Source organism: Haliotis rubra, unplaced genomic scaffold (assembly GCF_003918875.1).
Source record: "Haliotis rubra isolate DU_JTF1 unplaced genomic scaffold, ASM391887v1 Scf11, whole genome shotgun sequence".
NCBI classification, from domain to species: Eukaryota; Metazoa; Mollusca; class Gastropoda; order Lepetellida; family Haliotidae; genus Haliotis; species Haliotis rubra.
The window spans coordinates 3692442-3717509 of NW_025765003.1; the positions used below are offsets into that span (position 1 = coordinate 3692442).

The 25068-nt window shown below is 39.1% G+C and overlaps 1 protein-coding gene across 1 annotated transcript in view; it reads left to right on the forward strand.

The window, feature by feature from the left end:
• The window catches only part of LOC124284898 (C-Maf-inducing protein-like), an 85401-nt gene that overhangs the window by 53328 nt on the left and 7005 nt on the right, over window positions 1-25068 (forward strand). The window contains exons 8-15 of the mRNA XM_046721031.1: window positions 2764-2867; window positions 7449-7550; window positions 10201-10287; window positions 11956-12021; window positions 12817-12843; window positions 19823-19979; window positions 23715-23828; window positions 24648-24788. Coding sequence (XP_046576987.1) covers window positions 2764-2867; window positions 7449-7550; window positions 10201-10287; window positions 11956-12021; window positions 12817-12843; window positions 19823-19979; window positions 23715-23828; window positions 24648-24788 — 798 coding nt within the window. The remainder of the gene's footprint in view (window positions 1-2763; window positions 2868-7448; window positions 7551-10200; window positions 10288-11955; window positions 12022-12816; window positions 12844-19822; window positions 19980-23714; window positions 23829-24647; window positions 24789-25068) is intronic.

The window sequence follows — 25068 nt, forward strand, 5'->3', positions numbered from 1 at the left end:
AAATAATTTTGACCCAAAATAGTATGGTTTGTACTGGTGTTATATAGGCCGACCATCACATGTTTGGTATGGTGTCATATAGGCCGACCATCACATGTTTGGTATGGTGTCATATAGGCCAACCATCACATGTTTGGTATGGTGTCATATAGGCCGACCATCACATGTTTGGTATGGTGTCATATAGGCCCATTATCGCATGTGTTGTATTGGCATCATAGAGGCCGACCATCACATATTTGGTATGGTGTCATATAGGCCGACCATCACATGTTTGGTATGGTGTCATATAGGCCGACCATCACATGTTTGGTATGGTGTCATATAGGCCCATTATCGCATGTGTTGTATTGGCATCATAGAGGCCGACCATCACATGTTTGGTATGGTGTCATATAGGCCGACCATCACATGTTTAGTATGGTGTCATATAGGCCCATTATCGCTTATTTGGTATGGTGTCATACAGGCCCATTATCGCATTTGTTGTATTGGCATCATAGAGGCCGACCATCACATGTTTGGTATGGTGTCATATAGGCCGACCATCACATGTTTGGTATGGTGTCATATAGGCCGACCATCACATATTTGGTATGGTGTCATATAGGCCGACCATCACATATTTGGTATGGTGTCATATAGGCCCATTATCGCATGTTTTGTATTGGCATCATACACACCTGTGGTCATGTGACAGAGGTCTCATACTAAGAGGAAATGGCAAGGGTCAAATGATTAACTGCAGTTTATATCCATGCACAATTCCTAAACTTCAGTTTTCTTTTTTATCCCCTAGGTAAGTAATAAGTAGGATGTAGTAATCAGCGTTTCTATCTTCTTCCGTACATATCTCTAAAACCAACAGGTACTCTTTCATGGAACTGTTCAGAGACAAAGACAAAGTGCTCAACTGTGCCTTATGCTATCTAGAGAATTTTAGTTTGACTTTGAGTCTGTTATGAGTCATGTGTCTGGACCATGTTTTGAAACTAATAGGTATAAGGTAAACCAGGCCCCGATTTCTCAAACCAAACTTAAGTTTTTACTCAAATTTCAAACTGAGTTTGAGAATTTGAAACAGCTGAATTTTGAACTCAGCTGCATTTTTTTAATAAAAAAAGCCCAAACAACTTAAGTATTCTATTCACCAAACTCAAATTGTCTACTATGTTTGAGTTTAATATCAATTTCAGTTCATTCTGGGAAATACGTTTTCTCAAATTTGAGTAAAAATTCGAACTTAAGTCTAAACTCAGACTTAAGTTTGTTTCGAGAAATCGGGGCCTGATGTTTTGTGGATGAAAGCATGTATATGTTTTATGTTTACCTGTCAGAATGATGGTAAAAGTCACCACACATCATGGTGCACGTCTATGACAATGAAACATCCATTTCCATGATAAAGCTGCATGACACAGGAAGTATGCTTGTATGGCCTGGCAATCAATAGTGTTAGTTCCATTGGTTGTTGTTAATGGTCATCTGCGTATTGAGGTGTGATGTTGACTGTCAGGCTTTTTGCCCTGATTTACCCTAATCAACTGATTACCGGGACCCATAGCACTGCGAAGTTCCAGAGTACAGCATTATTGTGAGGATTAGTACATTGCTCCCAGAAGGTGTTAATGTTACATAAGTCTCTCGTCAGTAATGGATTCTAGACAAATTGAATTTTACAATGGTTTTCACACTGATGTACTTCTCAATAGAAGTTAAGCACTGATGTACTACTCAATAGAAGTTAAGCTACAGTTAGTTCCCTCGTATTGGGTTGGTTGATTGTTTGTTGTTTAACGCGGCACTTGGCAATATTGCAGCTGTATGGTGGCAGTGTGTAAATTGTTGAGTGAGTGAGTAAGTGAGTTTAGGTTTACGCCGCAATATGCTATATGGTGGCGGTCTGTAAATAATCGAGTCTGGACCAGACAATCCAGTGATCAATAGCATGGCCATCGATCTCCGCAATTGGGATACGATGTCATGTGTCAATCAAGTCAGTGAGCCTGACTAGCAGATCCCATTAGTCGCCTCTTATGACAAGCATGGTTTACTGAAGATCAATTCTAACCCGGATCTTCGCGGGTCAGTGCATTGTGATTCTGTATACCACAATATTTGCAATGCAAGTATTGTGTCATAAGATCTATTTTTGATAAAAGAGCTATAGATGGTATTTGATAGACACAGGCTTATGATGTAGTCCGAATTGAACAATGGACTCTACATTTAGCAGAGATTTCTAATGATTATGGAAATGCTTTGTTTTGATTTTATTTACATATAAATAACAGTGATATTTGAAATACATGTTGAAAATTAATTGTAAAATTAAGTGCGTGTGTTTGTGATGGGTGGCACAGAGTGGCAGGATACGTTTTTCGTGAGTAAGTGAGTGAGTTTAGTTTTAGCAATATAAACCATGTCAGGGGACACCAAAAACGGGTCCTTGTCATGATGAGTGAATGCTTAAACCACAAGGCTGCCATAACCCCACCGCCCTCATGAACATTGAATATCGTCACTATTTCATAGTAATAAATCATAATCACGTGCTCATGATATTGTAAGAATTGTAGAATGGACTGTTTTTTGCAGAGAGTTATTATGAATACGGAAAGAATTATATTACATATCTTTCTTATGTGAATTTGTTATTATGTTAATACATTTCAGTGATGCTGTTTTGCAGGATTATGTCACGTATTGTTCTTATATGAATTTGTTATTATGTTAATACAATTCAGTGACGTTCTTTTGCAGGACTTCGGAAAGAATCCCCAGATGCGATTTTTTGTTCAGGAATACATCCAAGCCTTGAACTGTCAGAATGATGGTATACGGGTAGTGCAGAACTTCGTCAGGAGGTGAGATCGGTTGACTGAATTATGCCATTTACACAATTACTGCAGCTTGTCCTCGTGAAACATCCGTTTCTGTTACATCATTGCCATAAAACCTGTATTTATGATAAGGCTGCAGTAACATTACCAGCTCACAGCATTTCTGTGCACAAAGTTGGGAAAACCTCATTTCTTTCCTGTGTTTGCTAGGGTTAACATCTCTGGTTGCTGTGTCCCCCACACCTCCAAACCCCACCTTGGTTATGTAGGTGTAACAGGGTGTGGAGTCATCCCACTGATGACATCCTTAGCTTGCCGATTGGGTTAACCTCTTTGGACAAGGCATCCAACTTTGGATCAGAAGGGTCTAGTTCGAATCCCAGAATGGGCTTCAAAGGCACACTATTACTAATCTTTTCAGTTGTGCTGTCAGTTATCAGGAGGCGAGATCATCCAACTTATTTATGCAATTCACACAATTTTTCTAGCTGACTCAAATTGACAATGTTATGACACCAATGTTTGAAATTAAGTCGGGCCTCGGTCTGTTGTCCTTGAAACCTACTCTTATAGTATACTGGACAAAAATAGTTAGGGATATATGTGAATTTTGAAATTATGAATAATGATCTATTTATTCATTGACACACTGATAAAATATAAATCATTAAAATACCAATATCCCTAACGTATTTTGTCTAGTATATTTGAATGTGTGACCCCCTAAGTCTTAACTTGGTCTCATTGCAAGTGCCAGTAGTTGTGAGGAATATCCTATCTCATATTCCATCAGGATTTTTCTGCATCAACATTCCGGTGCGTGTTTGGTAAAGCTCATGTAATAAACCTGTTGCGGGTCAAGAAAGCTTTGACTGTTTATGCTTCCTACTGGCGTGGTGGCAGCGGTGGGATATGAACTCACGCCTACGAAGAGACTGAAAGCTTTGTCTGTTTGTGCTTCATACTGGCGAAGGACCCTTTGACTTTCTATTTCAGCACATAATCAAGACGGCTATTCTTTGATGTGAATGTTTTATGTTTACCTGCTGAATTTTGAAGGGCAGTGGTTAAAAGTGTTTGCTCGTCACGACGAAGACCAGGGTTTGACTCCCCACATGGTTACAGTGTGAAGCCCATATCTGGTGTCCCCCACTGTGATATTGCTGGAATATAGCTAAAAGCAGCATAAAATCATACTCTCTCACTTAATTTTGAATGATGAGGTAGGGTGTGTTATAAAATCAAACTCCCATACATGAATTATCATCTCCCATACAAAATATATATAATTGCTTATCATAATAATTGAGGTATTTCTACGTTCAAATTAGTAAGCTGGTAAAATGCAATCCGCAAAAGCAAACGACCTTGCATAAACTAATAAGATTAAAAGGATTTAACTATTTTTGGTAAATCCTGAAGAAATCCAAAGTGGAATCGACAGACTGATTGATGTGCAGCATATCAGGTTTCTTGGTACGACTGTACTGTAAGCAGTGAAGTAACCATTAAGATTAGAGCAGAGTAGGTTCTGTTGGAATCTCTGCTGCCATTCCCTGGCTGTCTAGCATGTGTCATTAAAATACTATTTTAGGATGTTGTGTAGTCTCAGTGGATAAACTCTATTGTCTGGTCTACCAAACAGGTTAACGTTTCGCAGTCATGGTGGAAAGTAAAAACCTTAGCATTGCAAACATTCAGATATGGCATGGATAATATTGTCATGTTTACTCATCAATAAAGAGTATTTTTTGTGGAGTGTGATCCTGTGAGTTTTTGGTGTGTTGTTTGGCACAGATGGCACCCCGTTCTGAGGAACTTCAACTCTTGCCTGTTACCTCCCTTTTGCTGCCAGCATCTGCATATGTGAGGTTTGGTGCGAACCTTTATACAATCGTCACTACATACCCTACTCTGTCATTCATCAGTATTGGTTTTCCTCCTGTAAGAACTGGGATGTCATTATATGATTGAAATAATGATGTCCAAAAAACATCTCGGTGGTCTAGTAGATAGAATGTTTGCCTGAAGTAGAAGGTTGTTGGTTCAAATCCTCTCAATAATCCGCTCAGTAACAAAAGACATGGGATGAAGTGGTTAGCATGCTGGCCTCTCACGCCAAAGGCCTGGGTTCGAATCCCGGTGGAGACACCAAAATTTGTGACCTGGGTCTCATTCTGTGTTGTGTCCCTGGGCAAGGCACTTCATCCACATTGCACTCAGTCCACCCAGCTGTTTAAAATGGGTACCTGAGAAGCGGTTGTACGGACCTATACGGTCTTGCGAAGCATTTAGTAGCAGCTTTGAAAGTACAATTCCGTGAGGGTAATAATGTAACGCCAGAGAGCATTCTAGGCGCAAAAATTAGCATTATTATATTATTATTATAAAGAAATGTAACAAGGATTAGTAAGTTGGGATTCAGTATGCTATGTCTGAGTGGAAGTCCATGTTAAACTATGGACTTGAGCAATGACAAAATGAAATGAATGTATCAAGACTGATGTTCATATTTCCTCACTATAAGGCTAATATGGTGGTCAATAATGAATGACAATTCTAAGATGCCTAGCGGTTAGATCTAAACTTACTGATCTAAACTTACGCTGGTAGTAGTAATGCAACGTTCATATTGCCCCATATGGTTTACGTTAATGACAGATGTAATTAAAATAATTCAGAGAAGATATTTAATCCGAACGTAAACCGTCATCAAACTGTTATCATTTGTTTTTTTCTGGTAACATTCGTCTTAACGTAGGGGGCAGACACATCAATAGAACAGCGCGCCAGTTAGCCCTGTGCGAGGATTCTTAATTTAGGTCACCGACACCGTCGTTTGTTTTCTGCCTTAAATTAATCGTAATTATCTTTAGAAAGTATTAAATTTGGCATCTTAGAAAGAATATACCTTCGCCCTACCACCATGTATAGTGTAATAAAACACACTTTCGCCTCTGAACTATTATAACGCTAAAGCACTTTCGGACGACGCAAAGCGCCCTCGCATTTTAACTATAATAGTTCAGGGCAAAAGTGTGTTTTATTACACTATACATGGTGGTAGGGCGAAGTGTATTTCTTAAATAAAACCTCCTCATCAAGACATATGTTCTTGTTTCCTCTCAATAAGGCTGATATGGTGGACAATAATGTGAGACAAGCTGAAACTTCCTAATGTGGACTAATGTTTGTACTTCCTCTCAATAAGGCTGATAGGGTGGACAATAATGAGTGACAAAATGGAACATCCGCATCAAGACAGGTGTTCGTATTACCTCTCTATACAGTGGACAATAATGAGTGACAATGAAACGTTTGTATTAAGAAGACCCTCTTTGGGGCTCTTTGTAGTCCTAATTCTGCTGCCAGTAAGCTCAATTTGACTCTGCCCTACTGACATCAATTCTCCCCTGTTGTCATTTGCCATCTTCCCCGTGATGTAAGCTGTATCAATGTGCTTCTCTGTGAGCACTGACCAGCGAGACCTCTAAGTGGGTGACCAGATTAGATGCCATGACGACAGGTGCCCTGTGTTAAAACCTCAGTGCATGGTGCTGATAACTGCTGTTCCATATCCCATCAGGTTTCTCTGACAGAACCATTGGAATTGACAGAGTTATATTTAGCTTATCCTCATGGGATTAGTTTGCCAACATGACCAATTATTAAGTCGAGACCAATACTCCCTCTGCAGAGGGGGTTATTGAGGAATATTGATGCTGACATTTCATTTAGAGCGCCACAGATCCTCATGCCCTATGTGGCTCATATAACTTCTCACCCAATGTGTTAAGTGACAGAGGTATCAATATTTCATTAGAATTCAACATTTCATTGTCGTCATGAATTCAACGTAGCATTGAAATTTATGGATCTGACATTTCTTGAAATTAGACTATCTGTTTCTGTATCTAAGAATTCCTCGCCTGGCAAAGTCCATTTCAAACATGCTTCATGTTCCATGCTGTTCAAGTTTCGATTGGATACTGAGACATTCATATTCAATACTCAGATAAATTGTGTATATTGCAAAATCATAATTCCTGTACTGACTGACTGAGTTTAGTTTTACGTCGCTTTTAGCAATATTCCAGCAACATCACGGCGGGGGACACCAGAAATGGGCTTCACACATTGTACCCATGTGGGGATTCGAACCCGGGTCTTCGTGATGAGCCAATGCTTTAACCACTAGGCTACCCAACCGCCCCCATAATTCCTGTAAAAGAATTACTTTGTTTGTTTTATGCCACACTTGTCCATTCATATTGTGGTAATTTTTGTATATAATATATTCTGGACAACTCTTGTAGACATTATGAGCATCAATCCGATCATGTTACCCACTTCTTGTAACAAACATGGGTTGTTACATACCAATTTAAACTAGGATCTTTATTGGGTAGAAAAATATTAAGCATCCAAAATTATGATTATTATCAGAGACTAGTGAAATTAACAAATAGCTTCGTCATGAAATATACAAATGGAGTGGTGAATTAGGGACTTTTTGAACCAAGCTCATCATGTTCGTAGTGTTGGTCTCTTGTGTCTAAGGATGATAGGAAATGTGTTCTTATAATGTTATGTTGTTTATTTCAGTATGCATGGACCCTCTCATACGTGTCCACACCCAAGGGTGTTGCCGAACCTAGTTGCTGTCTGCTTGGCTGCCATCTACAACCTGTACGAGGAGAAGAGCAAGTGAGTGAGCCAGATCAGACAAGTAGAATTCCTGTTCCTCATTAGGCAGCTTGGGTTGTATACTCAGTGAGTTGATATGGAAATACAAGCAAACACTAATCCATTATCTCACCGTCCCTGAACACAAGTGAACACAATCGAATATAGTAGTTGTATTATTTGTGGTGGTATTTGGTCCCGTGCACAGATCAGGTGAGAAGCTGGTAAAAATTCCAGTGGTGGGATGGTGATTCTGCTCAGCAAGCAATTCCTGAGAGTTTCCTGCATCTCGTTGTCAACAATACTTCATGGGTTGTTATAGGTTGTTATTGCAGTGACACATACTGCTTGATAAATATTGCTTGTTTATCTGAGCACTGATTGGTCAGAGCACTGATGAACAGAGCACTCACTGATCAGAGGACTGATTGGTCAGAGCACTCACTGATCAGAGCACTGATTGGTCAGAGCACTCACTGATCAGAGCACTGACTGGACAGAGAGCTCTCACTGGTCGGAGCACATGATTGGTCAGAGCACTCACTGGTCAGAGCACATGATGGGTCATTGCACTTACTGATCAGAGCACTGATTGGACAGCACTCACTGATCAGAGCACTGATTGGACAGCACTCACTGATCAGAGCACATGATTGGTCAGAATACTCACTGATCAGAGCACACTATTTTTCAGTGTACTCACTGATCAGAGCACATGATTGGTCAGAGCACATGATTGGTCAGAACACTCACTGGTCAGAGCACATGATTGGTCAGAACACTCACTGGTCAGAGCACATGATTGGTCAGAACACTCACTGGTCAGAGCACATGATTGGTGAGAACACTCACTGATCAGAACACATGATTGGTCAGAGCACTTGATTGGTTTCCCTCTCACTTAAACAAACCCCAGAAACTACTGTGCAACTTGGCCCTATGTATTCACTAGTGATTGGGGAACGTTGTGTATACAATCTGTAAAATACTGATGAAGGCCCCACTATAAAACACTGATTTAATGAAGTGGTGTCCACTTGGTAGATAATGGTTGCCCAGTCATGATAAGAGTGTGAATGTAGACCCTCATTCAGGGTTGTGTTGCACGTAGCTGGAGTTGCTGGAGTCCCCAGTGACCTGAGAAAACAAATTGGATGTACTCTGATCTGTTGACTGGGGTAATGACTGTACACACTGCGAGGCTGTGGTATAAGTGCTGTGCATATGGACATATTGTTATGCATAAATCGGGCAACATGACATTAGTATGGCGAGGTAGAAGTTCAGCTTCATGCATATTTGATGCAGTTGTTGAATAAATGTAGCCCAATGACTTCTAGATAGTGCAGACCAATTTAACAATGCCTTAATACGGAGTTGTGTCTCAGTAATAGTAGTGTAGCTGCTCAGTGATATCTAAGAAGATATGTGAACTGAACTGAACTGAACTTTTTTTCACTCAGGCTGCAAACTGCAGCATAAGAGGTACATAAATAATATTTACATTTATATTCAACATAAAAAGTATATTCAAACGGTATGATAGGTGCAATGTACATCAAGCTAGTTACATATTAAGTTATTGAAATTATTTCTTAAATAAAGCCATAATTATTTTACAAAAAATTGAGAGTTTTCTTAAAGTTCCTAGTGGTAGGATATAGACAGCTTCTCAGTAGATCATTGTAACAACACCTTATTGACACTTCAAAATAGTTTTCATAATAGCCCTTTGACAATATCTTAGTGGATCTGTAGAAATGCTTTTAACAATAACTCATAACACTTAAGTAGTGTCTTAGTAATAGTAGCCCTTAAGTTATATCTTTGTACACCTGTAGCAATATACCCAGTAGCCCTCTTTAACAATAACTCATAACACTTAAGTAGTGTCTTAGTAATAGTAGCCCTTAAGTTATATCTTTGTACACCTGTAGCAATATACAAGTAGCTACCCAGTAGCCCTCTTTAACAATAACTTCATAACACTCAAGTGTCTTAGTAGTAGTACCACTCAAGTGATATCTTAGTAGATCACAAGTAGCTACTCAGTAGCATCGTACAGTAGTAGCCCTCCAGTCATACCTCAGGGATGTGTTTCAGCTCGTATCTAGGTAGCTCTCCAGCTGTGTCAGTACCGCCTCAGCAATAAAAGTCCAACAAAATATCTCAGTAGTAGTAGTAGTAGTAGTAGTAGTAGTAGTAGTAGTAGTATCTTAGTATCTTAGTAACAGCACCCTCTTGATATTACTGCTGAAGCAATAACAGTCCAACAAAATATCTTAGCAGCTCTGTACTGGTGACTAGTCAGCAATCAAGTAGTATCTTAGTAAAAGTAGCCTCCTGATATTACATAAAAGGTATATGGCAGTGTCTTTTTATGTGGCAGTCCAGTGCCTTGGTGTCCCTTTAACAGATGCTTAGCAGCTAGTTTTGTGGTACCTTTAAATCCCTAGATGGACCTTTGGCACCTTGTTTGTAGTGCTGTAGTCGTTTACTTGTAGCCATCTTCAGGAGATCTCTGTAACAGTGCTATAACTGTTATAATTCCCCAGCTATTAGAACACAAATATTTGTGGTACTTAAAATTGATTTGAAAATGTATAAATTGTTCTAAATGTACAAATTATATGTCTGGGGTTTTGTTCTCACAGTCTTGTGTTTCTTGCAGTGCTATGCATAACAACATTGATGTCATCTTTGAAGAAAATGACTGGTCAGAAAAGCTCCTATGCTACATCTCCATGCTTGAGACTATGTAAGTAAAAATGTTTTGATTTTCAAGTTTTCTATTTGCTTTTTTCATACAGCATTTTGTAAAGAATCTGTAGGAGTGATTGATATAATGAGCAACTGCCCATCTTGTCAAAGTATGATTACATACAGGCAACCAAGCCATTCAGCTTGTACACATAATTACTGATGGAACTTACAGTAATAATGCATAGTTGGGGACTTCCATGACACATGCAGCAATATAAGGCTTGGCTATTATGGACAAGTAAATCAGAGGTACAGATAAGCTGCATATCAGTGTAAATTATGCAAAATTTTATATTAAAACTCAATTCCTTTTAAGACTGTTGCATACAGGTACGCTTAAATTTTTGTAAATACTCATGATCTTACATGTGTACACACAAAAATGTCAAATATTGGCATAAAGATTTTTGGTTTTCTGTATTGGTCTTGCTATCAGAAAAATACAAGTCACCTCTAGAGAGCCAGGATGTTGGTTACCATTGCTTATAACTATAACCGTATGACTTGGAAACTTTATGATTCCTATTTAAGAATTGCACTGACATAGGCTGCAGACTTGGTACCAAATATTGGCTTCTGAGCAGGTCTGGATAGTTCCCAGGATATATGTATAGATATATACAATAGTTGCTGCAGAATCTATAGATCTAGCAGACTTCATCACCGTCTTTTGTTTCCTGTTGTTTGTGTATGATTGTCAATATTTACTATTGGGTTTGTATTGATGCATTCATGGATGCTGTGCCACCTCCAGACGGCCAGTGGGTATATATACATGTGCACTGTCTTTGACACACTCGCCTTCAATTTCAAATAGAAACACTCATTTGCACAGACTTGAAAGAATCTTGAATTAGGCTGGACTTGATAAAGCCTAAGATTAATAGATTCCATTGTTGACTTTGTTGGTAATTGAATATAAACTACTCAACATTATATAAAGATACTTGGATTTTTATCCTGTTACAAAACTACTGGACAAAATATTATTGAACCTTCTGATGTTATTTAATTAGTTAAAAATGAAAGAAAACCTTGATAAGTTCTACTGCAATATCAGATACTGTTTGTATGACAACACATCCAAACAGTTTTGTTCAGTGCCAAATTGACCGCAGGAATATCTTTATCAAATGTTTAGTGATATGTTACCATGTATAGTTTTGTATAATGGCATCATGATTGTAAAGTGGCGATGGAGTAGCCTAGTGGTTAAAGCGTTCGCTCATCACACTGAAGACCTGGGTTTGATTCCCCACATGGGTACAATGTGTGAAGCCCATTTCTATTGTCCCCAGCCATGATATTCACGCCGCGGACCCGGTTCGAAATGGGCAGCGTAAAGCCCAAATTGCCAAATTCATCTCTAAACTCACTCAGTCAGTCAGTGATATTGCTAAAAGCGGCGTAAAACCAAATTCACTCACTCACCTCATGATAGAAACAGGAATTTGGTAACTCAGTGTATTAGAAACAATGATGACTGAATATTGTAACAGTGTATGTGTATGCAAGGCCAAAGAATACCCGAATAAAATCAGTTTATAAGCACAGTTGGGTCCCTGAAAAGGGACTGCTGCCTTAAAAAAGGCGGGTCTTTTATTTATTTCAGAGTCGCTGGTATGAACACTGTTTTGATAACTGAATCGTGTCTGTTTTCCAGGTCTGAGTATGACGATTGGCGGTATGTGCTTGGCAGCTTATTACAACCAATCCCATTCCCAGATGAGTGAGTATACAACATTTTTTCCTCTCATGAAGCTGCCAATCAGCATACTTTAAGGTATTTCAGTGCCACTGCCTCTGTTATGTTTTGAAACCATGTGATGCTTGGAAATATGAGGGATATGACACCATTTATGTCTTCTTTATAGCCCTAGAAATATATTTTCACACATTGACCATTTGTGTCAAAGTCATGTTTTAAGTTGTACTGCAGTGGGCTGGCATTTTCCCAAATAAAATTTGATGTGATTAAAATGGATGTGCTATAACTTTGGTATTAAGGTAGCCAGGAGCACAGTTGTGTGTTGTTCAGGAGGGAGATGTTTTATATGGGATGCTTCTTTGTTTTTATATGTAATTCAAACAAATTAGACATAGTGAATTGATTTCAGGGTTACTCTGTGGAGTTGTGTCCCATTGTACTGACAGTATCTGTTGGTATTTTGTTTAAATCCCAGATTCAAGTGCTTCTCAATATCTTTCAGCAAAACTCCGAGCACAACTCTAAAACTTCTCAATATCTTTCAGCAGATATGTGAGGCAGATCCCAAAGTGGTGCCCTTTGCTATTTGCAGATTTTTGTCATTTATTTTTTTCATGATTTCCACTTAGTCTAAAATCAAGCTGGACTTTAAGTAACTGTCAGATGATTTGTTCTTTCAAAGATGTGGGGGCCGGGGGGATATGTCATCTTCTGATGACTCTTGTTCTTGTAGTGTTTATCTGTGCTGTATTGATGCAAGTATGGATACAATAATCTACCAGTATGCTTATAAAAATAATTGTCTTTCAATTTCAGTGCAATAGCCCATGAGGTGTTCACATCGTAAGTACAAATTTCTGCATGATATAGTTGCTTTGTTTGTGGTCTATTCTCACTTTTCTCACCTATTATGATCAGAAACCACATTATGATGACTGAACACTATTTACATGCGATGTAAATGTATCAAAACACGCAATTCACAATTTAAATGATCATTGATCAAAATCCTCTAACACTTTTTGAACACTTTCTCAATCAGCCATGTCATTTGATGAAGTGTCATCCAAGTTACCCTCACCACAAACCTTATGATTAACATTGCTGTTACTTCCTGCCATGTGCGTGTCTCTACAGGAAGTGTCCTAGATCGTCTTCATGGAAGTATTAATCAGTGTTGGTTTGCACCATGTTATGATTTTGTCCCCTAATTACCCACGTGAGTTTTGTGGTGGGGTTTACCACTTTCCACCGATTATTGATCGATTACTGAGCTCCGATTATCGATCTGCATATTGTGAATGATAACCAGCACTACTTCCTTATAGTTGTTAAGGGGCACTGGGGTAGTCTAGTGGTTAAAGTGTTCGCTAAACATGCCGAAGACCAGGGTTCGATTCTGCACATGGGTCTGTGATTCTGCACAAGTATGAGTAAGTGAGTGAGTTTGGTTTTACTCCGCTTTTAGCAATATTCCAGCAACATCACGTCGGGGGACACCAGAAATGGGCTTCACACATTGTACCCATGTGGGGAATTGAACCCGGGTCTTCGGCCTGACGAGCCAACGCTTTAACCTGCACAAGTATGAAGCCCCCACAGTGATAATGCTGAAATATTGGGAGTGGTGTAATACTAAGACTACACTACACTACACTACACTACTGCTCACTCACTCACTCACTCACTCACTCTCCTTCACTCCTCCTCCTCCTCCTCTCACTCACTCACTCACTCACTCACTCACTCACTCACTCACTCACTCACTCACTCACTCACTCACTCACTCATTAGTTATACCACTATTACAATAACATTTTGACAGTCATTGCTTGATGTGATATCATACATACATGCCCTCCACTTCCTAGGTTTCGTAGGTATTTAGGGAAATTCTTGGAGATGAAGGAACCTATTCCAATAAACAATTATATGCATCTAAACTGTTTTCCTCGCTGGTATTTGCTACTCAGGGGTCAGTTACCTGATGATCTGGAAGATCCGTTCCAAATGAGGTGTGTTTATGATTAGTACCTGATCTGTGTATACAACTGGATCCTCCCACCACCATAAATTCATGGTCAGTCGCTATTTCAACCAGTGAATATAGCCATGGCCTGGCACCAGTTAGAAGAGAGAAACCAGCCAGTACACAGACCAATGAGTCATTTGAATTCCACGTTATACACCACCGTTATACACCACCGCCACATGTGATTATCTGACCAAATAAAGCCAAGCATCACTGATACATAGATTAATGCCTAGTTTCTGAAAGTAGGGGCAGTGGGGTAGCCTCATGGTTAAAGCGTTTGCTCGTCACGCCGAAGACCCGGGTTCGCTAAAAGAGGTGTAAAACTAAACTCACTCACTCACTCACAATTCTGCACAACAGCATTTACATCCAAAGGGACTCAAGTGAGATGAGCGGTATCCTGAACATGTTTAAAGTATAGACTTGCTTCATCTGGAAATGGGGCGGTGGGGTAGCCTAGGTGTTAAAGCGTTGGCTCGTCACGCCGGGTTCGAATCCCCACATGGGTACAATGTGTGAAGCCCATTTCTGGTGTTCCCCGCCATGATGTTGCTGGAATATTGCTAAAAGCGGCGTAAAACCAAACTCGGTCTGTCAGTCATCTGGAAATATGGTTATCAATAGGACTGGGCAGAAGGGTAAATGATACTGTTAAGGGACTGTGAGACAGGCTACACGGTTACACTGAATTCTTTGGTGATGAAGAAATTTTGTGTATTCAAATGTGTGGGGCCAGGACGATGTGACCTTTACTAATAATCAGTTTCATTACAAATTAGTGTTTTAAGTTTGGCTTGTTTAATCTTGGATTTGTTGACAAGTCTTTAATTTACCAGAATAAAGTGACTGGATGTGGGAGATGCCTACAGCCCTTTGATGTGGAGTTGTTTATAATGCGGTATTTACACAGAAACAGACATTAACCTGAAACTGATCTTGCCACCCACACACTCGGAGCCATGTTTGCCAGTGTGAAATAGCTCACATTTCCATTTGTTGCTGTGAACTGTTTTATTTTATGACTTAAAAATAAGGTTAATTATGTTCTGAATAGTCTTGATTGTGTGAATAACATTCAAATGGATTTGCAATTGTTTGAAATTATTAAGTATAAGTAAATACATCTTATTTATAGTTGGGGGCATGAGATGTGGTTGAAAATGTCTTTTAATTCCAGGAAAATAGTTTGCTGTTTTAAATGTGGGTAGATTTTATTGCATGGCATTGTCATGACTACAAATGAAATTGGGCATTGAAGATAGTTTTGTTCAAATATGGTTATTGTTGAAAAATGTTATTGTTTTTAGTGTAGCTCACATCATGAGACTATAAAGGTGATAATATGCTGTTCTGTACTGAACAGAAGACTAATGAAAATGCATGTGTCAGTGTTTGTGTTTAACATACATATGACATGATTGTTGGATGGTGACACACTCATTAATTCACACAAGACATGATACACAAACATTGACTCACCGACACATGGCCTGGTCAACAGGCATAAACTGATTGACACATGATGTGTTCCACAAACATTGACTCACAGACACATGGCCTGGTCCACAGGCATAAACTGATTGACACATGATGTGTTCCACAAACATTGACTCACTGACACATGGCCTGGTCAACAGGCATAAACTGATTGACACATGATGTGGTCCACAAACATTGACTCACTGACACATGGCCTGGTCAACAGGCATAAACTGATTGACACATGATGTGTGCACAAACACAAACATTGGTCAACTGATTGACACATGTGTTCTACAAACATGGCCTGGTCACAGGCATAAACTGATTGACACATGATGTGTTCCACAAACATTGACTCACTAACACATGGTCTGGTCCACAGGCATAAACTGATTGACACATGATGTGTTCCACAAACATTGACTCACCGACACATGGCCTGGTGAACAGGCATAAACTGATTGACACATGTGTTCCACAAACATTGACTCACTGACACATGGCCTGGTCAACAGGCATAAACTGATTGACACATGATGTGGTCTACAAACATTGACTTACTGACACATGGCCTGGTCAACAGGCATAAACTGATTGACACATGATGTGTTCCACAAACATTGACTCACCGACACATGGCCTGGTGAACAGGCATAAACTGATTGACACATGATGTGTTCCACAAACATTGACTCACTGACACATGGCCTGGTCCACAGGCATAAACTGATTGACACATGATGTGGTCCACAAACATTGACTCACTGACACATGGCCTGGTCAACAGGCATAAACTGATTGACACATGATGTGTTCCACAAACATTGACTCACCGACACATGGCCTGGTCAACAGGCATAAACTGATTGACACATGATGTGGTCCACAAACATTGACTCACCGACACATGGCCTGGTCAACAGGCATAAACTGATTGACACATGATGTGGTCCACAAACATTGACTTACTGACACATGGAATTTCATTTGGATCATACTACTTAAAAGAAGTCAGGAACACCTGATTCTTTCATATTACAATAGATTATTTGTCAAGGCATATAAAGGCAAGAAAGAAAGAAAAATTTGATGCTTTGTAACTTTTTGGAGAGTATATGTCATGTAAAGTATCTAACATTTCCTGCATTGTGAATGATCACAATTGCCACCATAATTTGAAATAGGTCCCAATAGATTTCTAACTACCATCACCACTTTGGTAATATTGTCTGAGAAATGTTTACCTGGGTAATAACAGATCAAGCCTTATGTTGCTGGCCAAATCTAGGTGTCTCCTTGGTTACAGTGTGGAAGCATGATGCTGGTTTAAATATTGGAAGTACTTGTTATTAAATCTGCAAAGATTACTACCAGTATATGGCGTGTTTATGCCCTACAGATGTTTGAAATAAGAATAAGTCTCTGTTAAACAGTTTAGATGTTATTCTGATGAAAACCCATGAAGATAAAGGTTAGAACGTTTCTTCAGCAACCCATGCTTGTCGTAAGAGGTGATTATGCTTTTTGTTAGAGGATGGTGTATAGATCGATGCTTATCATGCCAATCACTGGTTTGTCTGGTCCCGACATAATAAGTTATGTAAGAATTCAATAATTCAGAAGTTTGATCAACAGCACATTCAATATTGTAATGTTGATTCCATGTAAATTGTCCGGAGAAACTTCCTGAAGTTGATTAAAGTTCATGTAATAGATACCTTCCACAGTGGTTACCATGGCAATGACAGATGGTGTCACATATTTGTGAGAGTTTTATTCAAGAACTGGTATGGAAACAACCTATTACAATGCCAACGTGACATTGCTAACAAATCATTATTATTCCCTTCTTACTTAACAGCTGAGTTTGGAAGCACTAATGCAGAATTGCAGAAACGGCAAAATACCCTTATGGCTGCATTACTTTGATTCAATGCTCTCTGGCGTGTCATGAGATTTACCATGTAACGATTTATTCCAGTGGGGATAAAGTCCCTGTATTAAGCATTTGCACGTCATCACTCCACAATAAAATACGATTGCATTAGCATTGATGACCACAGACGCATCAGTCAATGTTTTACATTTCACAGTTTCAAACATTGATTTATTGGCATCTCACTGAATATAGTCATATAGTCACGAACAACCTGAATAGAAATATTTGCGAAATCATTTTTGAAAAACCTACAAATATTAGAAATATTTTCCAATCTATTTCATATTTCCATTGCATATTTCATTAAAATATCTGAGGTACACATTCCTTCTTGTTAAATTTGAAAAGATTTTAATGAAATTCATGGTAAATCTTTTTGAAGAAGGAAGGGGTGCATGTATTATCCAATAGGAAATCCCATTTACATGAAGGCAAACTGTAGAATGGTGATCACATCAGCAAATATTAAAAAGTACAAGTGAAACTCTATGAAATGTAAACAGAACCATTTATTTCAGGTATATGATAGGATAGAGAAAAGTAGGAATCAGGCAATAGCAATATCTGACAAAGAATAACCTGATGGCGATATGAACTGTATTTCCCTAGCATCATTGGTGTATATATAGTGTATACCATGTCAGATCAAACCAACCACCAGTCATGATAAACATGTAGATCTGTATTTTCTTATTTGGTTCACCTATAAACTGGCCAGTGTCAAAGCCATTACAGATTTATGGATCAACCTCCAATCTGTGTGCCATTGTTTGCTTGATGTGGTTGCATGTCCAGTGATAGTTAATGTGATTGTAGAAAAACAATGTCATCCTCTGACTGTCTGTTTTCGAGGAATCTGATACAGCCAGTAATGATTTAAGGAAGTATTGATGTGTAGTGAAACACAATAATGCAGTCATTCTTGTGGTATTTATTACTGAAAGGATGGTACAGTGTCTCTGGAAGTGTGCTAGCCTGGATGTTTTTGTGGTATCGGATGTGACCTTGACAAGAAAGAATGGCTGAAATTTTTATGTCAGTTTAAGATCTTCATCAAATCATATTCATAACTATTAGATTTCAGTTTGATAATGTTTTAATGTTTTCATTGTAAATTGATGTAGCAGTTATTTTTTTAAATGTCAAAAATAACTTTTTCAAATTTGGGAAACCATGCAGAGTTTAAATATTGTAGAATATTCATCAAAACACTTGTAGTTTATGTAAGTATTTCATCATGCAAATTTTAGCATGGGCAGGCATAGTTGTATTTCATAACATACCAATTGTTACATGGGTAACACTGGTACATGGAGGTGATCACTCATTAGCCCTTCGCTGATTGGTGGAAATCATGGAAGCCTGCTATACGAGTCTTTAACTACTTGCAACAGCTAGGCAGCTCCAATTTGACAATCCTATTGATCTTACAGGATTCCTTGGCTCTTTAGCAAACATGTTATTTGGCTCTGTTTTAAACGTTATCTTTTGCCTTGAATGAAGATGACATTTGGTTCAGTGTTGAAATTGAGATGTACTCATACAATATCATAGCGGATTATGTGAAGACGTCATTGGCTCATTGTTGTTGATTTTTTCTTGTCGGGTATTTTGAAGCACAAACATATTTTTTTTAGATTATAACTTTCTTTGAGGATTTTGTTTGATGGTTTCATGTGAAAACCAACGTCAGTGAAAAAACTCTCAATGCCATGAACTCCCGATAATATATTCTGGGGAAAAAGCGGTCAGTTCATGTTTTTGTCAAGAGAGTCATTAAGCAGAGATATTTTCATCAGATCCATTTGCATTTGGTTTGATTCAGGGTTTGATGCATGTGTTCTTTCATAACTTTCTGTTATACATGAACACACTTGCAGCAGACACCTGCCTAACTCAACAGAGTGAGCGAGAGCATGCACCTACCTGTAAACATAGTCATCTGTCCATACCAGTCATATGTCTATCTGCTTAACTGTTCATGAGCTTATATCCATCCATTGCAGGCATATCCCAGTATGTATGAACAGGTGTGCGCACGTATGCATGCATGCACACATTCACCTAACCTATAACAAACATATGTTCACAGCAGTCATATGCCTAACTGTGGATATGTATTTGTCCAGAACAGGCATATGCCTATCTGTGGATATGTATTTGTCCACAGCAGTCATATTCCTAACTGTGGATATGTATTTGTCCAGAACAGGCATATGCCTAACTGTGGATATGTATTTGTCCACAGCAGTCATTTGCCTAACTGTGGATAATAATTTGTCCAGAACAGGCATATGTCTAACTCTGTATGTACATGCCAAATATACCTATTTTGAGTTCCTCAAAGTCGTCTGCATTTGTTTCAGGCACATGAAATCAGTGATCAAGAATGTTGCATCTGATGAGAACTGCGACGTTCACCAGACAGTGCTTGCTATCCGAGAAGGGAAGGAGGGCTGGTTCCACCTGTACTGCCCAGGAGGCATCGCCTGTGATGATGAGGGAGACCTGTGGGGGGTCATGGTAAGTTTGTTTACAACTCTCTCCACAACATTTTTGTGAACAAGTCTTTGAAAACATTATAGTCACACTCACCTCTGTGTTTATATCAATATGTCAACACTTGCTAGCTTAAGTTTCCAGCTCATTAGAAAGCCTTAAAGTTTTCAACTTTTATCGACTTAGGTCAGTATATTTCATGTCAAATGAACCTTGGGTGAAATTGTCTATTTACCATCTGTAACATGTTATATTTGGGATTACACTTTCTCTGTAAAGTACGGATTCTAGTACTGTCGCTGTGAAGGTGCACTGGCTAAGTGGGTTAGATGGTTGACTTTGAGTGTGGGTTTGAATCCCAGATGGGACTCAACCCAACGAAAGTACTAGAATCTGTACTTTACTGAGAAAGTGTAATCACAAATATAACATGTGTTACATTTGACCACTTTCTAAATGGCATTGTGTATTCATAGCTACTATCTACTGTCCATGTTTCTTTCTCTTCTTGGAACATATTCAAAATCTGTAGAAAAGAAACAAAGAATGCATTCAAAATTGTAAACTTCCAAATCATATTATCATCAGTTAGTGAGTGAGTTTTACACCATTTTTAGAAATATTCCAGCAATATCATGGCAGGGGACACCTGAAATGGGCATTACACATTGTACCCATGTGGGGAATTGAACCGGGGTCTTCGATATGACGAGTGCACGCTTTAACCACTGGGCTACCCCACCTCCCCCTTATCATCATCAGAGCATAAAATATGGTTTAATGAATATTATGGATGGGGGTGTTCTTCAATAATGGCGTTGTACCTCATGTCTGCTAAGCAACAAAGATGGACATAAAATAGCTGTAGCCTGATTTTGACATTGTGAACCACCTACTATTGAATAGTTTTACTTATCCCTATTGATGGCAGACAGAGTTAATCACTGATTGAACACCTTTGTTACAATAGTGGCACTTATATGGTTTGCTATGGTGGTAGCAAGATGATTTAAGCTAATCTTTATGTTTGTATATATGGCTTGAAAAAATTCCTTAGCTGTGTATGTGAGACTCAGGACCTTTCATTCTTTTGCCCTTTGAAAAAGGGCATTCAGTTTAAGAAATGTATATTGTGAAAAGGTCATGTTAGGTTTTGAGATGGTCCCTGAGAATTCCAAAATGTAATCAAAGTTTGGTGATCAGACTGGTATGTAATGGACTATTCACAGGATGACTGATCAATTCAAATTCATTTAGAATCAAACCATATTCTCAATTTCCCCCATTTCACTGATGTCTATGAAAGTGACAATTTAATGTTAATTTCCACAAATAATTACCACAAGACTTTGTCCACTATTAGCTGGATACGGAATTGTGCACCCACGCCTCTGAGAAATAATGAGTTAGTGTAGCATCAAATGTGAAGTAATGGGGCTTCAGTCTAAGTTAGCGGATCGTCCCTCATTACAACATCCCCGAGCCAGTTAAGTCAGCTGTACATCACGAGTGAACATGACAAGATGTGGACAAAAACTGTTTTAATTCCTGATAGATTCAGCCGGTTGTGAGAGCTTAATGCATTTCATGATAGGAACCTCAGTAACTTCTGACTTTTATTGACCATTCACTCACATCTCTGTTATAGCCTATATGCACTGAGCAGTAGAAACGGTCACTGCAATGCCTAAGGCTTACTGATAGTCTGTTTTTTGGCCAGATTTAATCAAGCTTGTCTTGAGGGCCACATATTGATTGAAAGTAAACGATGATATTTGCAAACAGCTCCATTGACATCTTACCACACAGTGTCTCCAGCAGACTGAAATACAGCCAATCAAATTGCAACATGCTACACTAACCAATCAGATCGATACAAGGGGGTGTGATAAAAGTTGGTACTAAGCTTTTTATTGATCAACATATTGCTTCTGTGGGGGTTTAATTGTGCAAGGTCAGCCTCTGGGAATGCTAGAATAGGTGGAAGTACCAAGATTAGCACATTCAGTAAACATGTCAGTGGGCCTATAATTCAGGCATCAAGTTGATCGATATAAGGCCATATGAGGAATGTTCATACTTTCTGTGGTTGTATTGGAACAAGTGTTGTTAATATTAATTATCAGTATTATGTGATAGCAAACCTTATATTTGTTTATATTCTGATGCATATTAACATTGCTTTCAATGCTGTAATGTAAAACAAAGCACATACCTTCTTCTTTATGGGACTTGTTTTCTAGGAATACAGGTTGCCTCCCAAAGTTGTTATAATCAGGGGCGGTGGTGTAGTCTAGTGGTTAAAGAGTTCGCTCGTCACGCCGAAGACCCGGGTTGCATTGCCCACATGGGTACAAAGTGTGAAGCTCATTTCTAGTGTCCTGTTTTCTGTAGGTTAGAAAGCAGCATTTGTTTTAAGTCCTTTCGGAATCAGAATGGTAGGATAATGTCTACAATTGTCATGTCCGTTAAGCGTTATAGTGATAGGAAGTATGTTTGTGATAGGCCCTTGTAGTGATAGTTAGAATGGTAGGTTGGAGTGGAACAGTCTTTCTGCTTGGTCATGGTTGTGTTAGATTGGTAGAGCATTGTCTGCCTGATAGGTCATGGTCATCCGAGATTGGTAGAGCAGTGGCTGACAGGCCATGGTAGTATTTGAATGGTAGAGCAGTGTCCGTCTGATAGGTAATGGTAGTACTTTATTGGTAGAGCATTGTCTGTCCGGTACCTCATGGTAGTATTTGAATGGTAGAGCAGTGTCCGTCTGATAGGTAATGGTAGTACTTTATTGGAAGAGAAGTGTCAGTCCAGTACCTCATGGTAGTATTTGAATGGTAGAGCTGTGTCTGCCTGATAGGTAATGGTAGTACTTTATTGGTAGAGAAGTGTCAATCCGGTACCTCATGGTAGTATTTGAATGGTAGAGCTGTGTCTGCCTGTTAGGTAATGGTAGTACTTTATTGGTAGAGAAGTGTCAGTTCAGTACCTCATGGTAGTATTTGAATGGTAGAGCAGTGTCTGCCTGTTAGGAAATGGTAGTACTTTATTGGTTAGAGAAGTGTCAGTCCGGTACCTCATGGTAGTATTTGAATGGTAGATCAGTGTCTGCCTGTTAGGTAATGGTAGTACTTTATTGGTAGAGAAGTGTCAGTCCGGTACCTCATGGTAGTATTTGAATGGTAGAGCTGTGTCTGCCTGATAGGTAATGGTAGTACTTTATTGGTAGAGAAGTGTCAGTCCGGTACATCGTGGTAGTCTTTGAATGGTAGAGCTGTGTCTCTCTGCTAGGTCATGCTATCATTGGAACAGAAGAGCAGAGTCTGCAAGGTTATGCTTGTATAGGAACTTAGAGCAGTGTCTGCCAGATAGGCTATGCTAGTACTGGAATGGTAGAGCAGTGTCTTCTCTTGTAGGTGTTGGTAGTATTGGAATGGTGGTGAAAAGCCTTATTTATAGTTGATGGTAGTATTGGAATGGTATGGCAATAATCTGATAGTGAGTGAGTGAGTATGGTTTTTCACCGCTTTTAGCAATATTCCAGCAATATCATGGTAGGGGACACCAAAAATGGGCTTCACACATTGTACCCATGTGGGGAATCGAACCTGGGCCTTTGGCGTGATGAGCCAATACTTTAACCACCTAATCTGACAGTGGTATGGTGAAGCTAATGTGTTACTTAACCAGGGCTGTATTGTTGTTCCTATATGTGGCGTGTTCCTTGGGATATGGATTACTGAATGGCTTCCTGTGTTTCAGCTGCGGACATTGATCAGGTGTTGCTGCAAGAGGAAGAAGTTCCTGCAAGGGATGACCAAGATGATTGAGCCAGTTATGCTTCTTGCCATCAGGGACAATGTTGCAGCCATGGAGGTCAGTACATACTGGGGGGTCTGGGTTGGGATAGGTTGGGTCTAGCAGGCAACTAAATTGGTTCATGTGGTCTGGCATGATATGACACCAAGTGGGTCAGTGATCATAAAATATCAACCAATTAATTATCTAGCCCAGATATGATTATTTACTGTTTTCAGCAACCTTGATCAGCAACATGATCTATTGGTCATATGTTTGAATCCCGAAATCTGCATATTAATGAGTTTTGGTCTACAAACGTCATTTCCTTTCTGTTGTGGTTTCTACCAAACTGGTTCAAGTCTATCAAAAAGAAATAAAGTGATAAAAAAAGAAAAAGAGTCTTAAGAGCTGAATTATTTTGAATTTTTCTTGATTATCAAACTCCTGCGAACTATCAAACTAATGACTAACTGGGATGTAACTCCATAACCCCATATCTCCATTATCAAACTCCTGACATACTGTGATATAACTCCATTATCAAACTCCTGACATACTGTGATATAACTCCATTATCAAACTCCTGACATACTGTGATATAACTCCATATCCACTATCAAACTCCTGACATACCGTCATATAACTCCATATCCGTTATCAAACTCCTGACTTACTGTGAAATAACCCCATAACCCCATATCTCCATTATCAAACCCCTGACATACTGTGATTTAGCTCCATATATCCATTATCAAACTCTTGACATATTGTGATATAACCCCATATCTCCATCATCGAAACTCCTGACTTGCTGTGATATTTTGCCATATCTCTATTATTAAACTCTGACATGCTGTGGTATAACTGAAATACTCACTACTTGTATGGTACCAGGTGTTATGTTCCATGCTGGAGCTGGAGGTGATATCCAGCCAGGATCTCAAGATGCAGATGATCACTACGTTACAGAGCACCACGGACGGCAAGCGGATGTATGCAGCTCTCTGCGAGAGACAGATCGCCCTCAGGGAACTGGTAAGGTTACATAAAAATATTCTACCCTGCAGAGATCTGATTTATAATTAGTCTTCAGTGACCTATGTCCATCGAAAAGGCAAATCGTGGGATTGGGTGGTCAGTCTCAGTGTTGATTCAAGTTTTCATATTCCATTTCTGTGGAGCGAGTGAGTGAGTTTAGTTTTACGCCACACTCAGCAATATTCCTTTATATGGCGGCGGTCAACAGCAGGAGCATCGATCGTGGCAATTGGGAACCGATGACATGTGTCAACCAAGTCAACGAGTTTGACCAACC